Genomic DNA, 22,457 nt, shown 5'->3' on the forward strand with positions numbered 1-22,457 from the left:
GATGCGCCCAAAGGGACTCAGGCCATAGAGCGGAGCTCAGTGCTCTCCCTTTCTACCCCATGGAAATCTCCTGCTCTGCCCACTGGGAGGAATGGCAGATCCCTTTCTAGAAAGCAAATGGTTCTACAAATCCCGTTTTTTTCATCTCTGAACACTGACTGCTGATGAAATGCTTCATTTATCCTCATGGCTCCCTGGTCCCTAGTACCATTCATCCTGATAAGATGTTGCATTTTGTGTTCTTGGTGCAATGGCCACCAAGTTTATTTAGAAGGGGAAACTGAGGAAGTGACATTTGCACAGAGGCACAGCCAGATTCCATACCGAAGACATATTTAAGCTCGTGCTTTTCTGCCATGGAGGCAATACAGGATGGTGGTAAAGAGTGCGGCCTACAGATTCACATAAGCCTGTTTTTTTCCCTGCCACTCACTTATATGGCGATCTTGGGCAATTCATTTCTACACGGTTCAGTTTCCTTAGCTAAAAAATAAGGGTGATAATCATAAATTATGATAAAATGATATCAAACTTTTAGGGCTCTTATGGTGAGTATATGAAATAAAATATATAAAGTGCTTAGTATAGTGTATAGTAAAAAATAAAGGTTCAATGTCATTGTTCACCACCCCAAGTCAAGTCTCCTTCCATCATCATTTATCCCCCCATACTCTCTTCTACCTCCCCATACTGTTGTCTAAGAATTTTTTTATTTATTCATTTAATCCCTTCACCTTTTCCACCCCTACCCCCTCTGACAGCTGTCAGTCTGCTCTCTGTTTATGAGTCTGAGTCTATTTTGTTTGTTTATTTTGTTCATTAGATTCCACATATGAGTGAAATCATATGGTACTTGTCCTTTTCTGACTAGCTTATTTCAGTTAGCGTAATGCTCCTCAGATGATGTATTATAGAATTGTATACCAGAAACCTATATAATTTTATTAACCAATGTTACCCCAATAAATTAAAAAATAATGTCATTGTTATTGCTGTTATATTTACTCTCTTCACTATTTGTGTAGATGAGTTAAAGTCAAGAGGCTGTGGACATACACAAACTTAAGGTATTTCTCAGCCATAAATGATAGTGACTGGAAGTCTGAGCCAGGGCTACATGATGGGAGTAAAGATTCCTGTTCTTCCATCAACTTTTTCAGTAGCCAGAGCAAATCCGTATTTCCCCTTACCCTTTCTAACACTTAAGAGCCCAAGGCAAGTAAATCAAGCAAGGGAACAAATAGAAGTTTCTCATACCAATGACCTATTCTACAACTGATGTCCTAGGTATGCATGAAGCATCAGAAAATATAACCAAGAGGAAATCTGAATGATTATTCACTGGCAATTTTAAAGAACAGGGTGGGCCATCTAAAAAAAAAGAGAAGAAAGAAATAGATATGTATGTCATCACGAAATAATGAAAATTGTTTGTCTGGGGCCAGTTTCTTTATTCTAGAGTTACTATATACGTAGGTAGATTCATAAACATAAATGTGTTCATAGGAAGACATATAAATATATACAGGCCAAGTCCACTCTGTAAATACAGAGTAAATATTTCCTCCTAAGCATCCTTCCAAAAGCTTATGATTCCAAATAATAGATGTTGAATAAAGTTGGTAACTACACACATTTGTCTATGTTAATTTTCCTACCATAGAGAGTTATTAAAGCCAAAGGGAACAAGTATTTGAGGAAAAAAGCAGAACCTCAGAATATTAATTGAAGCTAAAAATTTGGAAACTGCTGTCAGAGGCCTGCTTCCAACTGAAACCAGCCCAACGGAAAAGGACGAGACAAGCATGTGAATGCTCCAGAGACTGAGATTAAACATACTGTGCATTTGTGGTGCGTGGCATATGAGGTAATTATAGAATATCTCATTTTTTTCAAGATTCAGCTTTTTCTAAGAGGCAGAATATTTGATAACTATTCATCTCAATCGTCTCACATTTTATGTGAAATGAGGCAGACTGTGTTTTAAAATTAAACTAATATGTTTATTAAGCTTCTGGAAAAAAACGGGAATATCTTTTTAACTTTGGGATAGGCAATGATACTTTAAATAAGACAAAAGCCATCAACCCATAAAGGAAGAAACTGGAAAACCTCTTTTTATCAACTATACAGGGTGAAGCAAATAATACAAGAATAAACTTTGTGTTTTGCGTACTCAAAACTGTAAACCTCCTTTTGCCCCATCCTGTATATAACAAACCTCTACAACTCAATCAGGAAAAGACAGATAGCCCCATGAAAAACTGGGCAAAAAAACTTGATTAGATACTTGACAAATAAGGGCTCTCAACCTCATTCGTTATCACAAAAATGCAAATTGAAATCAATCGCTATTACCTACCAGAATGGCTAGACTGGAAGACTGACCCAAAGCTGACAATCCTGTGCTCATAAGGAAGGGGAGCAGACAGACCTCTCACACACCGCTGGTGCTAGTGTGAACTGGGACAACACTTTGGTAAACCATTTGGCAGCTGATATGATAGCTGAGCATATACATACCCTATGACCTGGCAAACCCATTCCTAGGGATATACTTAACAAAAAAGTAAACACACGTCTACCAAGAGATGAAGCAAGTGTCCATATTAGCATTTTTCATAATAGCCGGAAACTGGAAGCAACCCAAATATCCATCAAGAGCAGAATGGAAACATAAAATGTGGGCTATTCACACAATGGAACATGACATGGAAGTGAAACGTAATGATCAGTTGCATGCAACAGCGTGGGTGAATCTCACAAGCACAATGATGACCAATATGAAGTTCAAAAACTGGCAAAATGATCACCTATGTGCGGAGGTCCGTTAGTGGGCAGGAACAGAGGAGGGCTTCTAGGCTGTTGGTACTGTTCTATTTCTTCATCTAGGTGGCAGTTAAATGAGTGTATTTAATTCACGAAAATTCATTGAGTTATACAGTTATACTTTGGTTACTTTTCTGTGTATATATTATACTTCAATGCAAAATTTATAATCATGATAACAAATGATGTTATCTCACTCGTCTTTTCATATGTGTATTTTCAGATGTAATTAATAAGGTCTGACTCTAAGAACGGAGTATATGACAATAAAAAGATTATAGACCAAACCAGTTAACACCAAAGGCAAGGAAATGCGTGGGTAAAAGGTCAAGTTAATACACAGTCACAAGGAGAAATTCTTGTATGTATAATGATAGAGGGGAAAGTCTATGAGAATTAGTGAAAAAATATTATTTTGGAATTTAAAAAAATGGAACTTTAATATCAAGTACATATAACATTGCTATAGCTGGAAGAAATATCAGGATTATCCCCAGGGGATTTTCTTCTCTGGCTACTATATACTAGGTACTGGAGGCACTCTCTGAATGGTCACCAAACCACTGACCAAATCAGCACAAGCGCACAAGCCTAGAGGTCAGAGCAATTTTGTTAGCATGATGTAGCCGGTGCAGTTCTCAATTAGGATGCTTGGGTGTGAATGAACATTTCAGTGACCTTGATAACTGATGTTTGGTGAGAGGACCCACAACCACACCTGCTTAGCCCCACAGGATGGAGGCCCGCCCACCTGCTCCTAGGACAGGCCGCTACCTGCCACCTCTGGCCCATATGAACACTGCTCTGACACCGAGGAGGCAGGACAAGGAAGCTGCAGTCACTCTAAGCTGACATGTGGTCTCTTCTGGTGTCTTACGTACAGTAAGTCCTCAGTGTGGCTTCAGTTGATCTACGTAAGTATTTTGTATTTAGAGACTATGCTTCATTTCCTAATGAGCGAATTAGAATCATCTGTCGAACAGCACAGCTATTGCACAGCTATCATAATGCCATGGTTTTAAAGGCTGGAAATACATGTTTTAAAAGCTAACTAAATAGGAGCCCCTTGCAGTAATATCTCTAGTAGTTTCCCAAGATGCCCCTTGCTAATCTTGGCACTCCGGGCTGCCTGCTTCTCTACCAGACTTCATGCCTCATCTATTCAACAGGACAATTAATTACAACCTCTGTGACAGATTGTGTTTTCAAAATCTCACATGCCCTTCTACAATGTGATTTTGCCACTTCCGCATCAAGCGGTAAAGTCTGTTCCCTCTTCCGCCCCCTCTGAATCTGGGAGGGCTTGTGGCTGTTTTCACCAACACAATACGGCGGAAGTGATGCTAGGAGAATTGCTAGGCTGCGTCTTAAAAGGGAATACGGTTTCCACCTTGCTTGCTGGAACACGTGTATGTGGAGCCCCGAGCTTGTAAAAAGTCTGCCTATGCTGAGGTTGTCATGCTGTGTGGAAGCCAAACCACATGAAGAGGCCACGTGCAATCTTCCCATCATGCCAACCCAGGTGACGGACATGCGAGTGAATAAGCCTGCAGATGATTCCAGTCCCCAGCTGCTAAGTCACCCTCAAACTTTAAGTCTTCCTAAGATGAGGTCATAGACATTGTAGAGCAGAGATAAGCCACCCCCCTGTCCCCTGTCTGAATTCCCAACCCCAGAATCCATGAATATGATAACATAGCTGCTTGATGCTGCTAAGTTTGGGAGCAACAGTGACTGGAAAAACAATTTATACGGCAATAGTATGGAAAAATTGCCAAAGGACTGCTTTAAACTTTAAGTAAGATAAACGTGTGTATGGCAGTGCTTTGTACTCTGCACTGCATTCTCACAATGGGAAGCAAGATGGTAGACTGCTGCTGCCTAAAATGGAATGAGGAAGGAGCTGTGGGAAGCGGGGGGCAAGGAGAGAGGGGAAGAGAGGCATGATGACGAAATACAGCAGTGGGAGGCGGGCGTGTGTTCCTTTTTGACTGGGGGCTGTTCTTCCCTTGACTTTCTATATGAAACCTACATTATCTTTTGAAAGTAAAACGAGAGGATTGCCTTTAGTACTGAATATGGGGTATCAGGTAATGAAGAATCAAAGATGACTCTAAGAATTTTAGCCCAAAAGACTTTAAAAAAGCAGTCTTTCTGAAAGGACGGATCTACCTTCCGTTAAATGTGGAACTAGTTTGGGAAGAAGATCAGTAGTTCAGTTTGGGATGTTTAAGTCTGAAATGTCTACTGGATATCGAAGAGGAAATGTTGAACTGGTGGTTATATGTTTGAGTTTGGAGTTTTAGTGAAACAAGTACAGCTGCCCATAACTCAGTGAGTACAACTTTTACATTCCAGCGAGAAATAGGGGCCTGCCTGAAAATCTACTCATTCCCTTTTCAGTATCATTACTGACTCCAAAGTATATGCCGATATATTGTTAAGTGAAAAAAATTAAGAAGGTTCCCATTTATTTATATGTGCATATGTATGAGTATACCAGTATAAGCACATACTAGTATACTATACAGTTAATGCTTTGTATTCTGATTATTTTTCTTTTGACATTAAGTCAATTATTCATCTACAATTTTAAAAACATACAAACACATACGTGGTAAATACATCATCAGCCACTTGTGCGTCATACAACTTATGATGCACACTTCCTTTCAACCAAACATGAAACACTGTTTTCCTTCTATTGGAACCTTATTGCAATAGAAACTAGTTTAAATAGACAAATGAAAACCTAACAGAAACTTCCTGAAGCTTGTCTGTTACTAACTAGCAATGAAATCATCCAGTCTAGCTAAAAACATGTAATGGGAGTCAACACCATCTTTATTTGTTGAACTTAGTTTCAAAGATTCCTCGTGGCTACAGGGGCCTGCAGTCGATCTATGTCTCTCTCTCATTGATTTTTCTCTCTCTCTATCCCTCTCCCTTCTTCTCTAAAAATCAATAAAAATATATTTAAAAAAAGAAGTCAGACTCAAAAGGCCACAGATGATTGTACGATTCCATTATATGAGATGTCCAGAATAGGCAAATCCATAGAGACAGAAAGTAGATAAGTGGTTGTTATGGACTGAATTGTGTCCTCCACAAATTCATATGCTGAAGCCCTAACTCCCAGTGTGACTGAATTTGGACATGGGGCCTATAAGGAGACAAAGGTTAAGTGAGGTTACAAGGGTGGGGACCTAATCCGATAGGGCTGTTGTCCTTATAAGAGGAGGAAAAAAAAAGAAGGGATAGCAGATGTATCCATCCATCCCTCCCTTCCCTGCCCCCCTTCCTTCCTTCCTTCCTCCCTCCCCCCCCCCCCTCTCTCTCTCTCTCTCGCTGCATGCACACAAGGGGAAGGCCATGTGAGGATGCAGAGAGAAGGCAGCTGTCTACAATCAGGATGAGAGGCTTCACTGGACACCAAGCCTGGTGGCAACTTGATCTTGGACTTCTTGCCTCCAAACTGGAATTACACAGTGGTGATAGTTTCATGACTCTGTGAGTATACTGAAAACCACCATACAATTTAAAAGATTGAATTTTATGGTATGTGAATTCTATCTTGACAAAATATATATATAAATTATCTCATTTTTGAAAAATCTTTTAAAAAAATCAAGCAGCACATTTATCATGTGACAAACGTGGAACTTAGCGAAGCCCTCCTACCTACTACTTTTCTATTTTGATTTACAATGCCACTCATTAGTTGTAATGTATGTTTACTTAGCACTACACTTTTTCAATCAAGTGAAAAAAATCTTTTTACTTTCAGTATAGGAAAGGCAGGTGGTTAGAATGGATGGCTCAGCCCTTCTTATTTGCTATTACTCCTTAATCTTTCTTGTTTTTATGCCCTTCCCCTCCTATCTCCATCTTTGTTTTTCTCACCATAATATCTTTTGGTTTGTCACGAATTTTCTTTCCCAACATCTACCCATTTTCCAATTTGCTTCCTTTGTCTTATTCTTCTTATAATAAAAACTGTGTATTGAAAACCCACTATTTGACTAGTAGGGTTTCTGATGTTAGGTAGCCTATAGTCACATCTTGTTGTCTTTTTAAAATTATATATATATAATTGATTTCAGAGAGGAAGGGAAAGAGAGAGAGAGATAGAAACATCAATGATGAGAATCACTGATCAGCTACCTCCTGCATGTCCCCCACTAGGGATCGAGCCCGCAACCCAGGTGGCGCCCTGACCGGTTTGAACCATGACCTCCTGTTCATAGGTCGATGCTCAACCACTGAGCCATGCTGTTGTGTCTTTCTTATGTGTTGTAAATCACATTTTCTTACCTACCTATATACTCCTTTATTTGTAATTTACAGTTTATATACATATAATGAGTGTGTATAATATTAGTGGGGTATAAATGACATACATGAAACTGCATATATTTTAAATGTACAAATAAATAAGTTTTGGCATATATGTATGTATGTATATATATATATATATATATATATATATATATATATATATATATCTCTGCAACCAACACTACAACCAAGATAATTAAAGTTTCCTTGTGCCCTCCTGCTCCACTGTCCCCTTCCAAAAAACTACTGATCTGCTGTCATTACATATTACAAGTGTCCTTGCTTTTGCACAGTGGTATGGTACTGTAAAAATGACTGTGCAGCTGAAATTGTGAAAGCAACCTTAATAATCAATGGAGAAAGTTATGATTGTTCAGTGATCCTTAAAATTTTTTTTAAAAAATATTTTTATTGATTTCAGAGGGGAAAGGAAAGAGAGAGAGATAGAAACATCAATGATGAGAGAGAATCACTGATCGGCTGCCTCCTGCCCGCCCCCTACTGGTCAAGCCCACAACCTGGGCATGTGCCCTTGACCAGAATCGAACCCGGGACCTTTCAGTCCGCAGGCTGATGCTCTATTCGCTGAGCCAAACTGACTAGGGTGACCCTTAAAATTTTTTTCAAAACAAATGTCTGTTGACATCCAAGGGGTAGGGACTCTCGGCTACCGCTGGGAGAGGCTGGGAGTTCTGGGTCCCCATGCAGCCTCCACTGATACCTTACTACTGCTCCCTGTGTGGCCTCCTCCACTGACCCCACCGGAGGCGGCGGTGCCCTCATTACCACTAGGAAATGAAATTCAAGGGCGTGATTTCTGCCCTTTATGAACCTATGAGATGTATAATTTCTCACAGTATCCAAGAGGTCCCACCAACCCCGTTATCTGTTGCTATCTCCTTTCCTTTCCTTTCCTTCCCTCTCTTCCATTGCTCACTCACTCGCTCGCTCGCTCGCTCACTCATTCACTCACTCACTCAAACTTATACCAAGCACTAGTGGCCCTGTGCCTGAATCCATGCGGAAGTAGTTCACTGCCACTTGCCTCAGCTGGCAAACCCGCCCACCGCCGCTCATAGCTCTCCACCGCACGTAGCTTGCTGCCCCGCCCTCCTGTAGCTCTCTGTTGCTGATAGCTCTCCCGCTGCTTGTAGCTCGCTGCCCTGACCTCCTGCTGATTGGTCATTATGTGATGGCGTCCTGACCAATTTACATATTACCCTATTGTAAGTATAGATTTTGTTTCATGCCAGCCTTTCTGCAAAGCACTGGGAACACAAAGACCAGTAAAAGTGGCTCCCAAAACCAGTCAGTACTCTTGAGGAGTTGAACTTACTACTTCCTCTGGCAGAAAAGCCCTCTCCTCTTTCCACAAAACCAAAACCCTCTTCCACTTCCACTTCCTTCTCAAGTCTTTGCAAATGAAGGTTATGTGCTTACAGTCAACCCAACTGTTACAGCCATCCCCTTTCATTTGTGTTCATGCATTTTACAAACCCTCAGTGTTTTGGCCTTCTATTTATCGATGTTATCACTATAAGGTCCTTCTATAATGAAACAAGTTATCATGGGGTTATGTATTAATAGGGTTATTATGGGGTTATGTTATTAATGCTCTAATAAAGACTAATAAATGCTACTGATTGTTGAGTCAGACCAGGAAATCCTGGTTTCCAAAATCTTATCACATGCCAGGATTGGACATCAAATAGTTTTATCCTGTAAATGGGCACATATTTTATCTGTAAATAAATGACCTTGACTTCAACTACTAACCTATCCTAGCCTGGTATACTCTGCCACTGGTCTGAGTGAACTGGTGAACATGGTATGTGACTTTGTATTATAAATGTGTAATTAGCCACTTAACGTCTCTCCCCAAGCAGCACACAGATAAACATAAGAACATTCATTCCCTAAGTCAAAGATGCAAGCATGCAAATACCTGAGGGTAGGCTGCGGAAGTGTGTCTGGATTGGCTGGTACCTGGACTCCCTTTTCCCATTCTTCTTTCCATGTATCAGTAAAGAGGTAATAGCTGTCAGGATTAATGTGGTGAGAATCCGACAGCTTCATGGCACTGATGAGATCCTTCCGGAACACCTGGGAAGACATTGCACACAGCATGAATGAACTAAAAACATTTAATGTTATTTTAAAAAGACCCACCAACTCTACACTTCAACAAGAGAGATATTTCTAACTTCCTAAATGGCCAGATCAACTCCTATTTGGAAGAGGTTCGAAGTATTGACAGGGAAGCCAGTTTGCTCTGGATTTAATAAAGAGTAAACAAAGGGTTCAATTCTGAATTATTTTCTTGCGTTCCTTGAATTTAAATGAACAATACAGGTTACTCTAAATAAAACAGTTTATATAAAACAAACCACCCTTAACTCTCTAAAATTAAGCAACAAGTATCCCTCTGATAACGTACAATTTTTTGTTTAGTCATTACCTTATTTTTTTATTATTTACTCAGAAATAATTTTAGACTTACAGAAAAGTTACAAAAATAGTACAAAGCTCCCATCCACCCTTCACATAGTCTCTTTTAATGTTAACATCATATATAACAAGCATATAATTACCTAAACGAGAAAATTCACGTTGTTACAATACTATTAATCTACAGACCTTATTAAAATTTTACTAATCCCACCTCCCCCATGTCTTTCTGTTCCAGAATTCAATCAGGATCCCACATTGCAATTAGTTGTTATGTTTCCTTAGTATCCTCCAATTTGTGACAGTTTCTCAGTCTTTCCTGACCTTGGCTTTTGAAGAATACTGGTCATGTATTTAATAGACTGTCCCTACAATTTGGGTTTGTGTGATGTTCTCTTGTGATTAGATTGAGGAAACGAAGAGATTCGCTATAGTTCATTTTCTGCACCCCAAGCACAACTAGGTAGTGACAATAAGGGAATGTGGATCCAGCTCAACTCTGAGGTGCTATTATCCTCAGCTGCCAGGGCCCCAGGTGACTAAGGGGCACAGCGATGTGCCCACCAGCCTGGAAGCATGACTTCAGTGGCGGTGGCACGTCAACTTTGTGATTTTGCCTTTTCAACAACAGAAAGAAAAGTCTGGCCTGGGTTCTTAAGTGTGCCCTTAGTCCTGCAACAGTGTCAGTGATGAGCCCCAGTTAACATCTAAGCAACAAGGACATACAATGTCACATAAAAGCAAGCATACGCTGGTCCATACCTCACCTACTAATTTCTAATTCTGAAAAAAAAAAGAAAAATGAAACGACTTGCAGGCTGAAGACAAATGTGCCCACGTTTCTAGAAGATCAAAGGAAGAGATGCTATTGAGCAAACATTTTAGCCTTTAACGCTAATAAAGGTTCTCTGAGGAGAAACACTGGCCAGACCGTGTGTAGCATGAAAGTAGAGGCACAGAGCCTTTCCAATGAAGCAATTAAATCTCAGCTGGTACAGTCCTATTCAAACTGACATTTCACAGGGTATAGGACTGAACTATCACGTAATCAAATGATGCCATTTAAATGAATAAGGACTCATTCCATTTGCTACTTTCCAGGGACGACTCTGCAAATGCTTATTGGTTTCACTTAGGGAAGAACATCTACATCTGGCCCTGGAGCCATATATGGCCCCTGAAATCATTTGATTGGTCTTGCCAAGGCATTAGTAGTGCATTAATTAAATGACTGACGAAATATAGCAGGCTAATTTTTAAGCTGATAATTTTGTATGGCCTGCGAATCTATATATATAAAATGCTAAGTGTCTAACGGTCTGACCGGTTGCTATGACACGCACTGACCACCAGGGGGCAGATGCTCAACACGGGAGGTGCCAAGACGCGCACTGGCCATTTACAAAAAAACGGCACCATGGACCTGGCGCCCACAAAGCAACACTCGGCTTCCCCCAAGTGGGACACAGGCCCTGCCACCACCCCGGAGTGACAGCCCACCAAATCACAGCCAACACTGCCGAGACCCCATGGCGCAAAATGCAGCCCACAGCCCAGCCCAGCACAGCAACGATTGCTGTGGGCGCTGGGTCGTGCCATCACATAGTATTGCCTGGCTTCCTCTCCCTATAGACTAGCCTCATTGCAGTTTCTTCAGCCCAGGAACAGGACTTGCTTTATAGCCAGGTAGAAACATTTTACACTTTAACTAAATGTCTGTGAAGCATTTTCCTGTGCCTCATCTCATTTGATCCTCACAGAAGTCCTGGAGTAGGTAGATAGGAGACTTGGTGGAATCCTACTTTCTTTTCATTAGCTGGAAAATGGAGATTTAGAAAGCTTAGAAATTTGACCCGACTGAAAAGAAGAAATGGAGGACCTTGAAAATGACTTCAGGTTTTCTCACTGCACAGAATATAGTCAAACACTGCTGCAGTTAAATATTTTACTCTTTGTTCTCCCTGCGTGACCTACAATAATAATCTGCTTTGTGTTGATATTTACTGCTGTGTTGCTGACAATTACCTGAAAGAGAAGTTGGGGTGCTTCACTGGGCTGGGAAAAGTTTAGCTACATCAGAAAGCAGGTCTAATTAAGCAAGTTTACTCTATATCTATAAAAGGCTAATTTGACTTGCACATGCGCAATACATATAAAGCTCTTGCTGGTGCCAATCGCACACGTGTGTTTCAATCTGTCATTGTCGATCACGAATTTGGTTGACACTTCTATTATAGAGAAAGGGCAAACAGCGATACTAAAATATTTCTTCTAATTAATTTCCTTTCAATGTGCACATATTCGTGCACTGGGCCACTAGTTATGTTATAAATATCCAAATGACCCTTGGCAGATAAAAGATTTCCCACTTCTGATTTAGAATTAGTAATATGACCTGAGCAAAGCAGAGAAGAACACCAACCTTAAACATGGGTGGCCAGGTGGCAACAATATTACCTTCTTAACCAAGAATCCTAGCCAATTAAAGTTAATTGGGTGCTCTGCAGGGAGAAAATTAAGTCTACAGAAAACAAAAACTGGTGATTTAACATATAATGCTTTGTATAAGGGGGTAAGAGAAGATCATATACATGGCCATTTAACATGTTTTGCACAGAGCTCAGTGTTCTGGGTGGCTAGTGGAAGAAAGAGAATCAACCATTTTGCTGACCACTCTAAACCAGTGGTCGGCAAACTGCGGCTCTGTTGACTAATGAGTTTGCCGACCACTGTCATATACTACCCTTGACCTCTTTGCACACAATATGCCACAGCTGCCTAATCCTCACAGCTTCCAACTACACAGTAACATTTAGTCTAGTCCAGTGGTTGGCAAACTCATTAGTCAACAGAACCGCAGTTTGCCGACCACTGCTCTAAACCATTCCTATATATTACTAGAGTGCCTTTAACGAGCCAGTGGTTAAGTGGTGGTCACAATTTACACATGTGCTAAACTACAAAAGACTGTAGTGTGGGAAATCCTATCTTACATCTATAGCCCCAGCCAGTTTGGCTCAGTGGATAGAGCGTTGGTCTACAGACCAAAGGGTCCTGGGTTCCATTCTGGTCAAGGGCATGTACCTCGGTTGTGGGCTCCTCCCTGGCCTGGGCCCTGGTCGGGCTCGAGCAGGAGGCAGCCAATCAATGTGTTTCTCTCACATTGATGTTTCTCTCTGCCTTTCCCCACTCTCTTCCACTCTCCCTAAAAATCAATGGAAAAATATCCTCGGGTGAGGATTAACAAACAAACAAACAAAAAAAGAATACTAGAGCCAAGTATTTTCAACCTCCTAAAATATTTCGTTATTTTAAAAATATGTTTTTATTGATTTTAGAGAGAGGAAGGGAGAGGGATAGAGAGAGAGAAATATCAATGAGAAACAGATCGGCTTCCTCCTGCAAGGGATTGAGCTCACAACTTGGGCATGTGCCATCCAGGAATCGAATCATGACCTGCTGGTTCATGGGTCAATGCTCAACCACTGAGCCACACCGGCCGGGCACCATTTCAATATTTTCTATGTGCTATACTTCACAATATAAATCAAATGACTACAAAATCATGCTTTGTGTTTAATAACACCACAGCATCAAATCACATAGCACAAATCATGTCTTCATATCTATATATATAAAAGTCTAATATGCAAAGTGTCCCCTCAGGAGTTTGACCTACCGGGAATTTGATCACTCGCTATGATGTGTGCTGACCACCATGGGGTGCTGTGGAATGAAGGGAGGCCCCGGCTGGCGGCCGATGGCCACTAGGGACCCCACCCATGCACGAATTTTGTGCACTGGGTCTCTAGTTTAATAGAACTGCTGATAAAAATCTGTCCTGTATAATGTCCTAAGTAACCTGGAAATATATTGTAGTGGGTTGAATGGTGCACCCTCTTCCCCCCCCCCCAAATGTATGTCTACATTCTAATTTCTGGAACCTGTATATGTTACCTTATTTGGAAAAGAGATCTTTGCAGATATACATTTAAGGATTTCTGAGATGAAGAAGTCATCCTGGAATATTGGGGGGGAGAGGGAGCTGTATAAGAATATGGCCGATGGGGATTTGAGGCAGAAGAGGAGAAGGAGGCAGTGTGATCACAGAGCAGAGATTGGAGTGACTCATTGATCCACAAGTCAATCAACTGCTGACAGCCACCAGAACCTGGAAGAAGCAAACATCAGAATCTCTCCTACAATCTCCAGAGGGAGTACAGCCTGGCCAACTTGGACTCTGGCCTCCAGAACTGGAAAAGCATTTCTTGTTGTTGTAAGCCTCCCCGTTTGTGGTAATTTGTTACAGCAGCCCTAGGAAACTAATACACACATTTACCAAACAGAAGAACAACTTGAAGACTCCAGACAGAGACAGGAAAGCAGAGGCCAAGGAAATCTGGCCTTTGTGCATGACTCCAGAAATACCAAACCTCAGGAACAGGCGCTCTTTGAAGTCTGGGAAACCTGGGACTCTAAGAACACCCATCAACTCAGACCTATGTTTTTTAGACCTGTTTTTTCTTAAGCAAATGAAGACTAAATCTAATGACTATTATAATTTTTCCCTTCTGCCGTTAGAGGGGAAAAAAAGCAGACATATAAGCCTGACTTCAATTTCATAAGCTGACCAGATTAAATAGCATCAGATCCAAGGTTTCTAGAGATGCATCTTTACACAAGGCAGAGCCTGTCTTATCTTACTATAGACGTCAAATATCTCAAGCATGACGCAGAACATAAAATGTTAAAGAGGAGATAGGAATGTGAGCTCAGTACTCAGGCAGATATCTTCAAAGTCATGTGAAATATACAGGGTGGGGCAAAAGTAGACTTACAGTTGCTCATATAAAATAATACAATAAGCAATAATGTAAGACTAAATTGTGTTTTGCGTATTCACAACTGTACACTACTTTTGCCCCAACCCTGTATTCGCTAGATTGGCCCCATGAATCTGCTTCTGATAAGAAAAGGTATTTTTTAGGTTTTTAAAATGAATACAGCCCGGCTGGTGTCACTCAGTGGTTGAGTGTTGACCTGTGAACCAGGAGGTCACGGTTCGATTCCGGGTAGGGGCACATGCCCAGGTTGTGGGCTCGACCCCCTGAAGGGGGCATGCAGGAGGCAACCGATCAATGATTTTCATCATTGATGTTTCTATCTCTCTCCTTTCCTCTCTCTGAAATCAATAAAAATATATTTAAAAATAGAGACAAATAAAATAGCTATAGTGTATCCTGGTTAGAGGTATGTGGTGTGTGTGTGTGTTTAATGTTTTTATTGATTTCAGAGAGGAAGGAAGAGAGAAACATTAATGATGAGAATCACTGATCGGGTGCCTCCTGCACGCCCCTTACCGGGGATTGAGCCTGCAACCCTGGCATGTGCCCTGACAGGGAATCAAACCCTGACCTCCTGGTTCATGGGTCAATGCTTAACCACTGAACCACACCGGCTAGGTGAGGTGTGAGTTTTATATACATATAGTGGCGTGCGCGCGCGCACACACAACACACAATTTGTATATTATTTTCAGAGAGCAACCAAAGGACTTGTATGCATGCATATTAGCATAACCAATGGACACAGACACTGGGGCGGTGGGGGCTTGCCTGGGGTGGGAATGGCGGGGGGTGTTCAATGGGGGAAAAAGGAGACATATGTCAAACTTTAGACAATAAAAGAAAATATAAAAGGATAAACCTAAAACTTAAAAAAAAAAAGTTAACTGGCTGGGTAGGGGGAAAATAGGGAGGAGAGAGACAAAAGCTAGATCTCTCTGGATGTATTTTGTTTCATGGTTTGATGTTTGAACCAGGCAGATGTTTTAATATAGTTAAAAATAAAATTAAAAATCTTTAAAGGACCTGGCTGGGTGACTCAGTTGGCTGGAGTGTCATACCATACACCAAAAGGTTGCAGGTTTGATTTCAGGTTAGGGCACATACCTAGGTTGAATTTGATCCCTGGTGGGGGTGTATATGGGAAGTAACCAATAGATGTTTCCCTCTTACACCAATGTTTCTCTCTCCCGCTTACTCTCTCTCTCTCTCTCAAATCAGTAAGAACATATCCTCACGTGAGGATTTTAAAAAATCTTTATAGAAAGGAAAATGGGCCCAGCTGGTATGGCTCAGTGGTTGAGCATCGACCTATGAACCAGGTCTCAGATCGATTCCCGGTCAGGGCATATGCCCGGGTTGCGAGCTCCATCCCCAGTGTGGGGTGTGCAGGAGGCAGCCGATCCATGATTCTCTATCATTATTGATGTTTCTATCTCTCTCTCCCTCTCCCTTTCTCTCTGAAATCAATAAAAATATATTTAAAAAATAAAGGAAAATGGGTCCCAGGACAGATTACCTGAATTTGTCTACTGGGTTCACCACTTAATAGTTTGGGGCAAGTTATCTAAAGTCTCTGTTGCTCCTCTGTAAAATGGGGATCGTAATCACACTTATCTGAGAAGGATTAAATGGGTGAATTTGCATAAATGGCTTAGCATGGTACTGGGCTCATGGTCACTGCTAAATAAAATCTAGCTGCCGTTATTTGATTATCATCATAGTCTTTGTTTTACTTCTAAAAGCAGAAAAAAAAATACAGCTGAGTTCTCCTATCTAGTCCATAAAGTAAATGCTGATGGGGTAAAGGAGATGTGAGTTCATAGCTCAACCAAAACGTGCATGGTTTGGCTCCCAAGGACAGGGTTCCCCAGCAAGAGCTCCATCAGGAACTTTAACCAACGTTCTACAGGGCATGAGGTAATGCAGAATGTTAGGGTTACTGAAGAAGGAACGCCCGAGGCCAAAAGGGGTTAAAAATTATGAATTTATTAGGCCATCTGGATACCAGATAAGAAAAGTCCCAAATGGCACCAGCACCCAGGGATGGGGAGTCAGAGGTTTTAAAGGACTCTAGGCAGGCTTTTGCTGGGTGGAGAATTCTTGGGATGGGTCCAGATCCTGGGAAGGTCTGGAGGGGAAGGATAATGGCCTCAGCAAGTGGAATGCGGTCTCAGCGAAAGGGAATGTTGGTTGTGAAGTGGCCTCCAGGTCAGTTCCCAGGGGAGGGGTATCGATTCAATGATCTGATCAAACCTAACACAGAAACGTCACAAAATAAAACATGGCCGTTTGTGGCTAAATTAAAGATTATGAATGAGGGATCTGGATACCGACAGTGACCTAGTCCTAGGTAATGAAGTGGAGAAGTTTTACACGTTCTTAATTGTGTGCCTATTTTATATGCACTGGTAGTTTCCCCAAAAGTTCCTGAAAACAAAAAGACTTTATACTTACCAGATAACTGCTCATTTATGGTCAAAGAGGGGATTCACAGGCTAACATACAGCCCAGAAACTGTGCCAAATCCAACAGTGCGTGCACAGCTTGGCTTCTCAGATGCTTGCAGAAACAAAGGAGGACTCACTATGAATTCAATTAGAATATCAATGCTTAACCTGCGAGAGCCACTAAATGAAAATGCCCTTTTACTGCTCCCATTAACATCTCTCAGTGGGCAGTTTCTTAAAGCACAGCTAGTGTGAACATTTCTGCGACTTTTTTTTTAAGAGGAAAAGCCAAACATTTACTTCCTGTGTGACACAAAGGGGAACACTGTCTGGTCCTTGTGAACGGCTCAGAAAGAGATTGATCAGTTTTGGTGCACGGCCACTTAAACCTGAAACTATACGTAAATGACCACAAACAGATGTGTCAGCCCCAAAGCACCAAAAAAACAGCTGCAAACACCGTCACTATATTTAACTAAAGAGAGTTCACTTTAAGCAATTTTCAGGTTATCTAGAAGAATCAATCACTCAGAGCTGAGAAAAACCTAGAAAAGAATACAAGCTTATTCTTATACGGTAACAAAGGTACCCAGTATTGGCAAGACATTATGTCACACATTGATTTTTCCCATGAAGCAAAGCATATGCGACTTCTAAGTTTAAAACTTTAAAAATGATGCAAATATTTTTCATGGAAATGGTTTTCATAGTTTAATTCTCAAGTTTCGTATAAAAAAATATGGGACATTTTTATTTTATTTTATTGATTTTTTTTTTTTTTTTTTTACAGAGAGGAAGGGAGAGGGATAGAGAGTTAGAAACATCGATGAGCCGAAACCGGTTTGGCTCAGTGGATAGAGCGTCGGTCTGTGGACTGAAGGGTCCCAGGTTCGATTCCGGTCAAGGGCATGTACATTGGTTGCGGGCACATCCCCGGTGGGGGGTGTGCAGGAGGCAGCTCGTCGATGTATCTCTCTCATCGACGTTTCTAGCGCTCTATCCCTCTCCCTTTCTCTCTGTGAAAAATCAATAAAAATATATTTAAAAAAAAAACATCGATGAGAGAGAAACATCCATCAGCTGCCTCCTGCACACCCCCTACTGGGGATGTCTCTGCAACCAAGGTACATGCCCTTGACCGGAATCGAACCTGGGACCCTTCAGTCCGCAGGCCGACGCTCTATCCACTGAGCCAAACCGGCCAGGGCAAATATGGGACATTTTTGATAGCTATGGGCTGACATTAACTGGAACATCAATTGCCATGAAGCAATGTACTTCGGGGTTGCTTAGGGAGGTTTGATCATTCCTCCTACCCCGTACCAAACAGAGTTGTATGCATCCTGGTAGTGGAGGAGAGGGAGCAATTGAGTCTGACTTGGAGATCTGGGCAGTTTTCACACAAGAGATGACACGAGGTTTGCTTTGCAAGTTTTTTTTCCCATCCTTCAATGTCCCTTCTTGTGCAATAAGTGTGCGTTTGCAAGCTTAGTGCTTTTTATCTGCTGCAGGCCAGAAAACAAAATAATCTAGCTTGTTGGAAAAACAGATAAAGTGATGTAAACAGGCTCTGTCTGAGGGTATTGCAGTGTTTTCTGCTGAGTTAAAAGATATGAGCTTTCACTCTGCTGCTATGAAAGTTTGGGACATAAGAAGTGAGACTCTGAGCTTACAGATGATATGCAGCCAATCCTTTAAGAGGGTCATATGTTTTATATACCAGCAAGACTAATAGGTGAAAATATCCTGGCTTCTGAGAAAGAATGGAAGACTTCTTAATAAAGTCAAATTGGTCATATAGTACCTATGTGCTTTTTAAAAAAATATACATTTTTTATTGATTTTTTACAGAGAGGAAGGGAGAGGGATAGAGAGTTAGAAACATCGATGAGAGAGACACATCGATCAGCTGCCTCCTGCACACTCCCTACTGGGGATGTGCCCGCCACCAAGGTACATGCCCTTGACCGGAATCGAACCGGGGACCCTTTAGTCCGCAGGCTGAGGCGCTATCCACTGAGCCAAACTGGTCAGGGCCTATGTGCTTTTTTTAGGGCAACTAGCTTTTTAAAAACATCTTTAATAGCATGGGCCCCTTTTAAAAATATGTTTTTAATGATTTTTTTTAGAGAGAGAGGAAAGGAGAGGGAGGGAGGGAGGGAGGGAGGGAGGGAGAAGGAGAGGGAGAGAGAGAAACATCGATCAGCTGCTTCCTGCACACCCCCTACTGGGGATTGAACCCACAAACCAGGCATGTGCCCTGATTAGGAATTGAACTGTAACCTGCTGGTTCATGGGTCAATGCTCAACGACTGAGCCACACCGGCCAGGTAGCATGGGCCCTTTCGAGAATCAAATGACGACTACTAGTCTGAAAAAAAAATTACAGATAAAAACATACCCTTAAAAGTCTGCATACAATTTTTAGAAGGTACTGAAGCTCCTGAACCCTACATGGGATTCACCCCCCCCCCCAGGAAACTCTTCTCTACAGGAGAGATCAGGGAAAGGCATGTACAGGAATCTCACCAAAGCACTAAACATCAAAGGCAATGTGTATCTACTAACGCAGCCAGTTACGGCCCAGAAAAAATCATTTACATTGCATTTCAATCACTAACACCCAGTAAACAGACAAGGTTTCATCTTGGACCTGTAGTGGGTCAGAAAGAAGAAACCCATCCTTACAGGAAAAAGAAGGCAGGGCAGCCATCAAATTAACAACTTTTTTTGGTGAACCCATTCGAGAGAGGAGTCATAGGACAAATGGCCAACTCAAAGAGAGACAGGCATGCCTACAGGGCGACAAAGGACAGGAGCATTTGTTTACTTAGGGCAGAAGCCACAGCAGGAACATTAAACTAGGCATTGTGATGAATTGCTGGGGCCAAATGGGGACACCTGTGAGAGTATGACATTCCCGGGGGCGGTGCCCATAGGAGGTTTCCACCCTTTTGTAAGCTTCTCTAGACACCCAACCCAGCTCTCAGAGGGAAGAGGGGAAACCTGGAGGAACGCTCCGCTCGTGGTGTTCTCTAGGCCCCTGGCTCCTTTCCTGAACAAAAGGCTTCATCTTTTTGAAAGATATCAAGTGAGGGCCCTGGTATAAATTCATTAGTGCTGTGCGGGGGGGGGGGGGGGGGGGGAGCACCCAGACTCAGCCTCCCTGTGTTATCTAAGGGAGAAGCCAGCCTTAATTTACAGGAGGACGAACCTCAAGGACATAGACTGAGAACATCAGAGGATACCTGCTCCAGGTAGACAGGGGGAAATGGGGTGGGATCCAAAAAGCCCACCTCCTCCATCTCACCCCCAGACCCAGGACCACTATGCCATCCAAAGGCCAGAGAACACCATCCCCCCATCATGCTCTACACCACCGTGCTAACGCCTCCAGTGACAACAGTGGTTTAAAGCTGGGAGAGCTGCAACAGTTAATCTCTCTGAGGACAAGCACCCAGGGAAGGCTCAAAGCCAAGGTCACTAGAGGAATTCAAAGTCTCTGGTACCCGCAGCAATAACAAACTTCAAACACCCTCTTATACTGCTGATTGGAGTGTAAACTGATGAAACCTATTTGGGCAAAAATCTGGCATTCCCTCATATGGCTCAATAAATTTACCATATAGCCCATTACCATATTCCACACCTAGGTGTCACTCAAGACAACTGAAAACATAATGTCCACATAAGAACTTGTACATGAATGCTCCTGGCAGTATTATTCATAACAGTCTAAAAATGGAGACAATCCAATTGTCCATCAACTAATGAATGGATAAACAAAATGTGATACATCCATACAATGGAATATCATTCAGTAATAAAAAGATGAAGTACTGATACATGCTACAACATGGATGAAACCCAAAAATGTTATCCTGGATGAAAGAAGCTAGACACAAAAGGCTATATATTATGATTCCATTTATATGAAATATCCAGAATAGGCAAACCCATAGACAGAAATTAGGTTAGTGGTTGGCAGGGGCTGGGAGTAGGCGTTGGGGAATCACTACCAATGGGTAAGAGGGTTTCTTTCTGGGGTGATGAAAAGGTTTAAACTTGGATTGTGGCAATGGTTACATAACTCTGTGAATATATTAAAACCTACTGAATTATACACTTTAAATGGATAAATTGTATGGTGTGAGAATTATATATATATATATTTAAAATATATTTTATTGATATTTTACAGAGAGGAAGAGAGAGGGATAGAGAGTTAGAAACATCGATGTGAGAGAAACATCGATCAGCTGCCTCTTGCACACCCCCTACTGGGGATGTGCCCGCAACCAAGGTACATGCCCTTGGCCGAAATCGAACCCAGGACAGCTTCAGTCCGCAGGCCGACGCTCTATCCACTGAGCCAAACCAGTTTCGGCTATATTTTTAAAAAGATGTTTAAAACGTCTTCTTTAAAAAGGAGATTGTTGGGGTGTCCATGGACATTACCTGAGAGGCCTTGCCGTGCACTCGCCCCCAGTAATCACAAGGTGCCCCTCCTCCTCAATGTGATAGCAGCAGAGACTGGGTAGAGAGCCTGGCTGTCACTATAGCCCATCAGCAATGTGATCCCCTTCCCACCACCACCATCTCTGCTATCAAGGAGGCAACAAGGAGTAAGGAAAGTTATGAGTAACCCTCCCCCTTTCCCAGAGAGATAACAGAACAAGGGTAACAGCCTAGCAATTCTGCAACTGGTGACAAGAGTCAGCACCCCTCTTCCCCACTGGCCTGATGAAACAGGTTTAAATAAGACTTAGTGTCGGATAACATAATTCCAAAAAAGTCCAGGATACAATGGGAAGTCACTCATCAAACTAAGAAGTGGGAATGAGAAGAGACAATAGACACTAGCAGCAAGATGACACAGATGTTAGAATTATCTGACAAGAATTGTTAAAGCATCCATCATAAAAATGCTTCAGTGAGACATTACAAACACTTTTGTGAAATGAATAAATTGAAAGTTTCAGCAAAGATATAGAGGATATAAAGAATAACCAAATGAAAAATTTGAAATGGAATAATTTAATAACTCAGATGCAGGGGAGGCTCAATAGAAGAATGGAATGAACAGAATAAAGAATAAGGGAAGAAGAAAAATTACCCAATCTGATCAACAGAAAGAATATACACTGAAAAAATCCTGGAGAGTCTGAGGGACCGGTGGGAAAGTAACAAAAGAGATAACATTCACGAAATTGAAGTCCCAAGAAAAGGAGGAGAAAGAAGGTGGAACTGAAAAGAATAGTTGAAGAGATAATGGTTGGAAATTTCCCAAACTTTACAGAAGATATAAGCCTAGACTTAAGAAGCTGATCAAACACCAAACAGGATAAACCAAAACAAATCTACGCCCAAGAACACAACAATCTAACTTTGGAAAAAAAAGACCAAGACAAATCTTGAAAGCAACTGGAAAAGACATGACTGATTGCCTGCAAGGGAGCAACTATTTGAATGACAGCAGACTTCTCAAATGCTGAAAGGAAAGTGTTGTCGAAGCAGAATTCTATATCAGTAAAAATATCCTTCAGAA

The 22,457-nt window shown here is 41.6% G+C and overlaps 1 protein-coding gene across 5 annotated transcripts in view; it reads right to left on the reverse strand.

Annotated features, from left to right (window-relative positions):
• The window catches only part of JADE3 (jade family PHD finger 3), a 102,269-nt gene that overhangs the window by 21,987 nt on the left and 57,825 nt on the right, over positions 1-22,457 (reverse strand). For all 5 annotated transcript variants that reach the window (XM_079764939.1, XM_079764938.1, XM_079764940.1 and 2 more), the window contains one exon: positions 9,113-9,270. In XM_079764939.1, the coding sequence (XP_079621065.1) occupies positions 9,113-9,270 (158 nt within the window). The remainder of the gene's footprint in view (positions 1-9,112; positions 9,271-22,457) is intronic.

The sequence above is a fragment of the Cnephaeus nilssonii genome (genome assembly GCF_951640355.1).
Source record: "Cnephaeus nilssonii genome assembly, chromosome: X".
Classification (NCBI taxonomy): Eukaryota; Metazoa; Chordata; class Mammalia; order Chiroptera; family Vespertilionidae; genus Cnephaeus; species Cnephaeus nilssonii.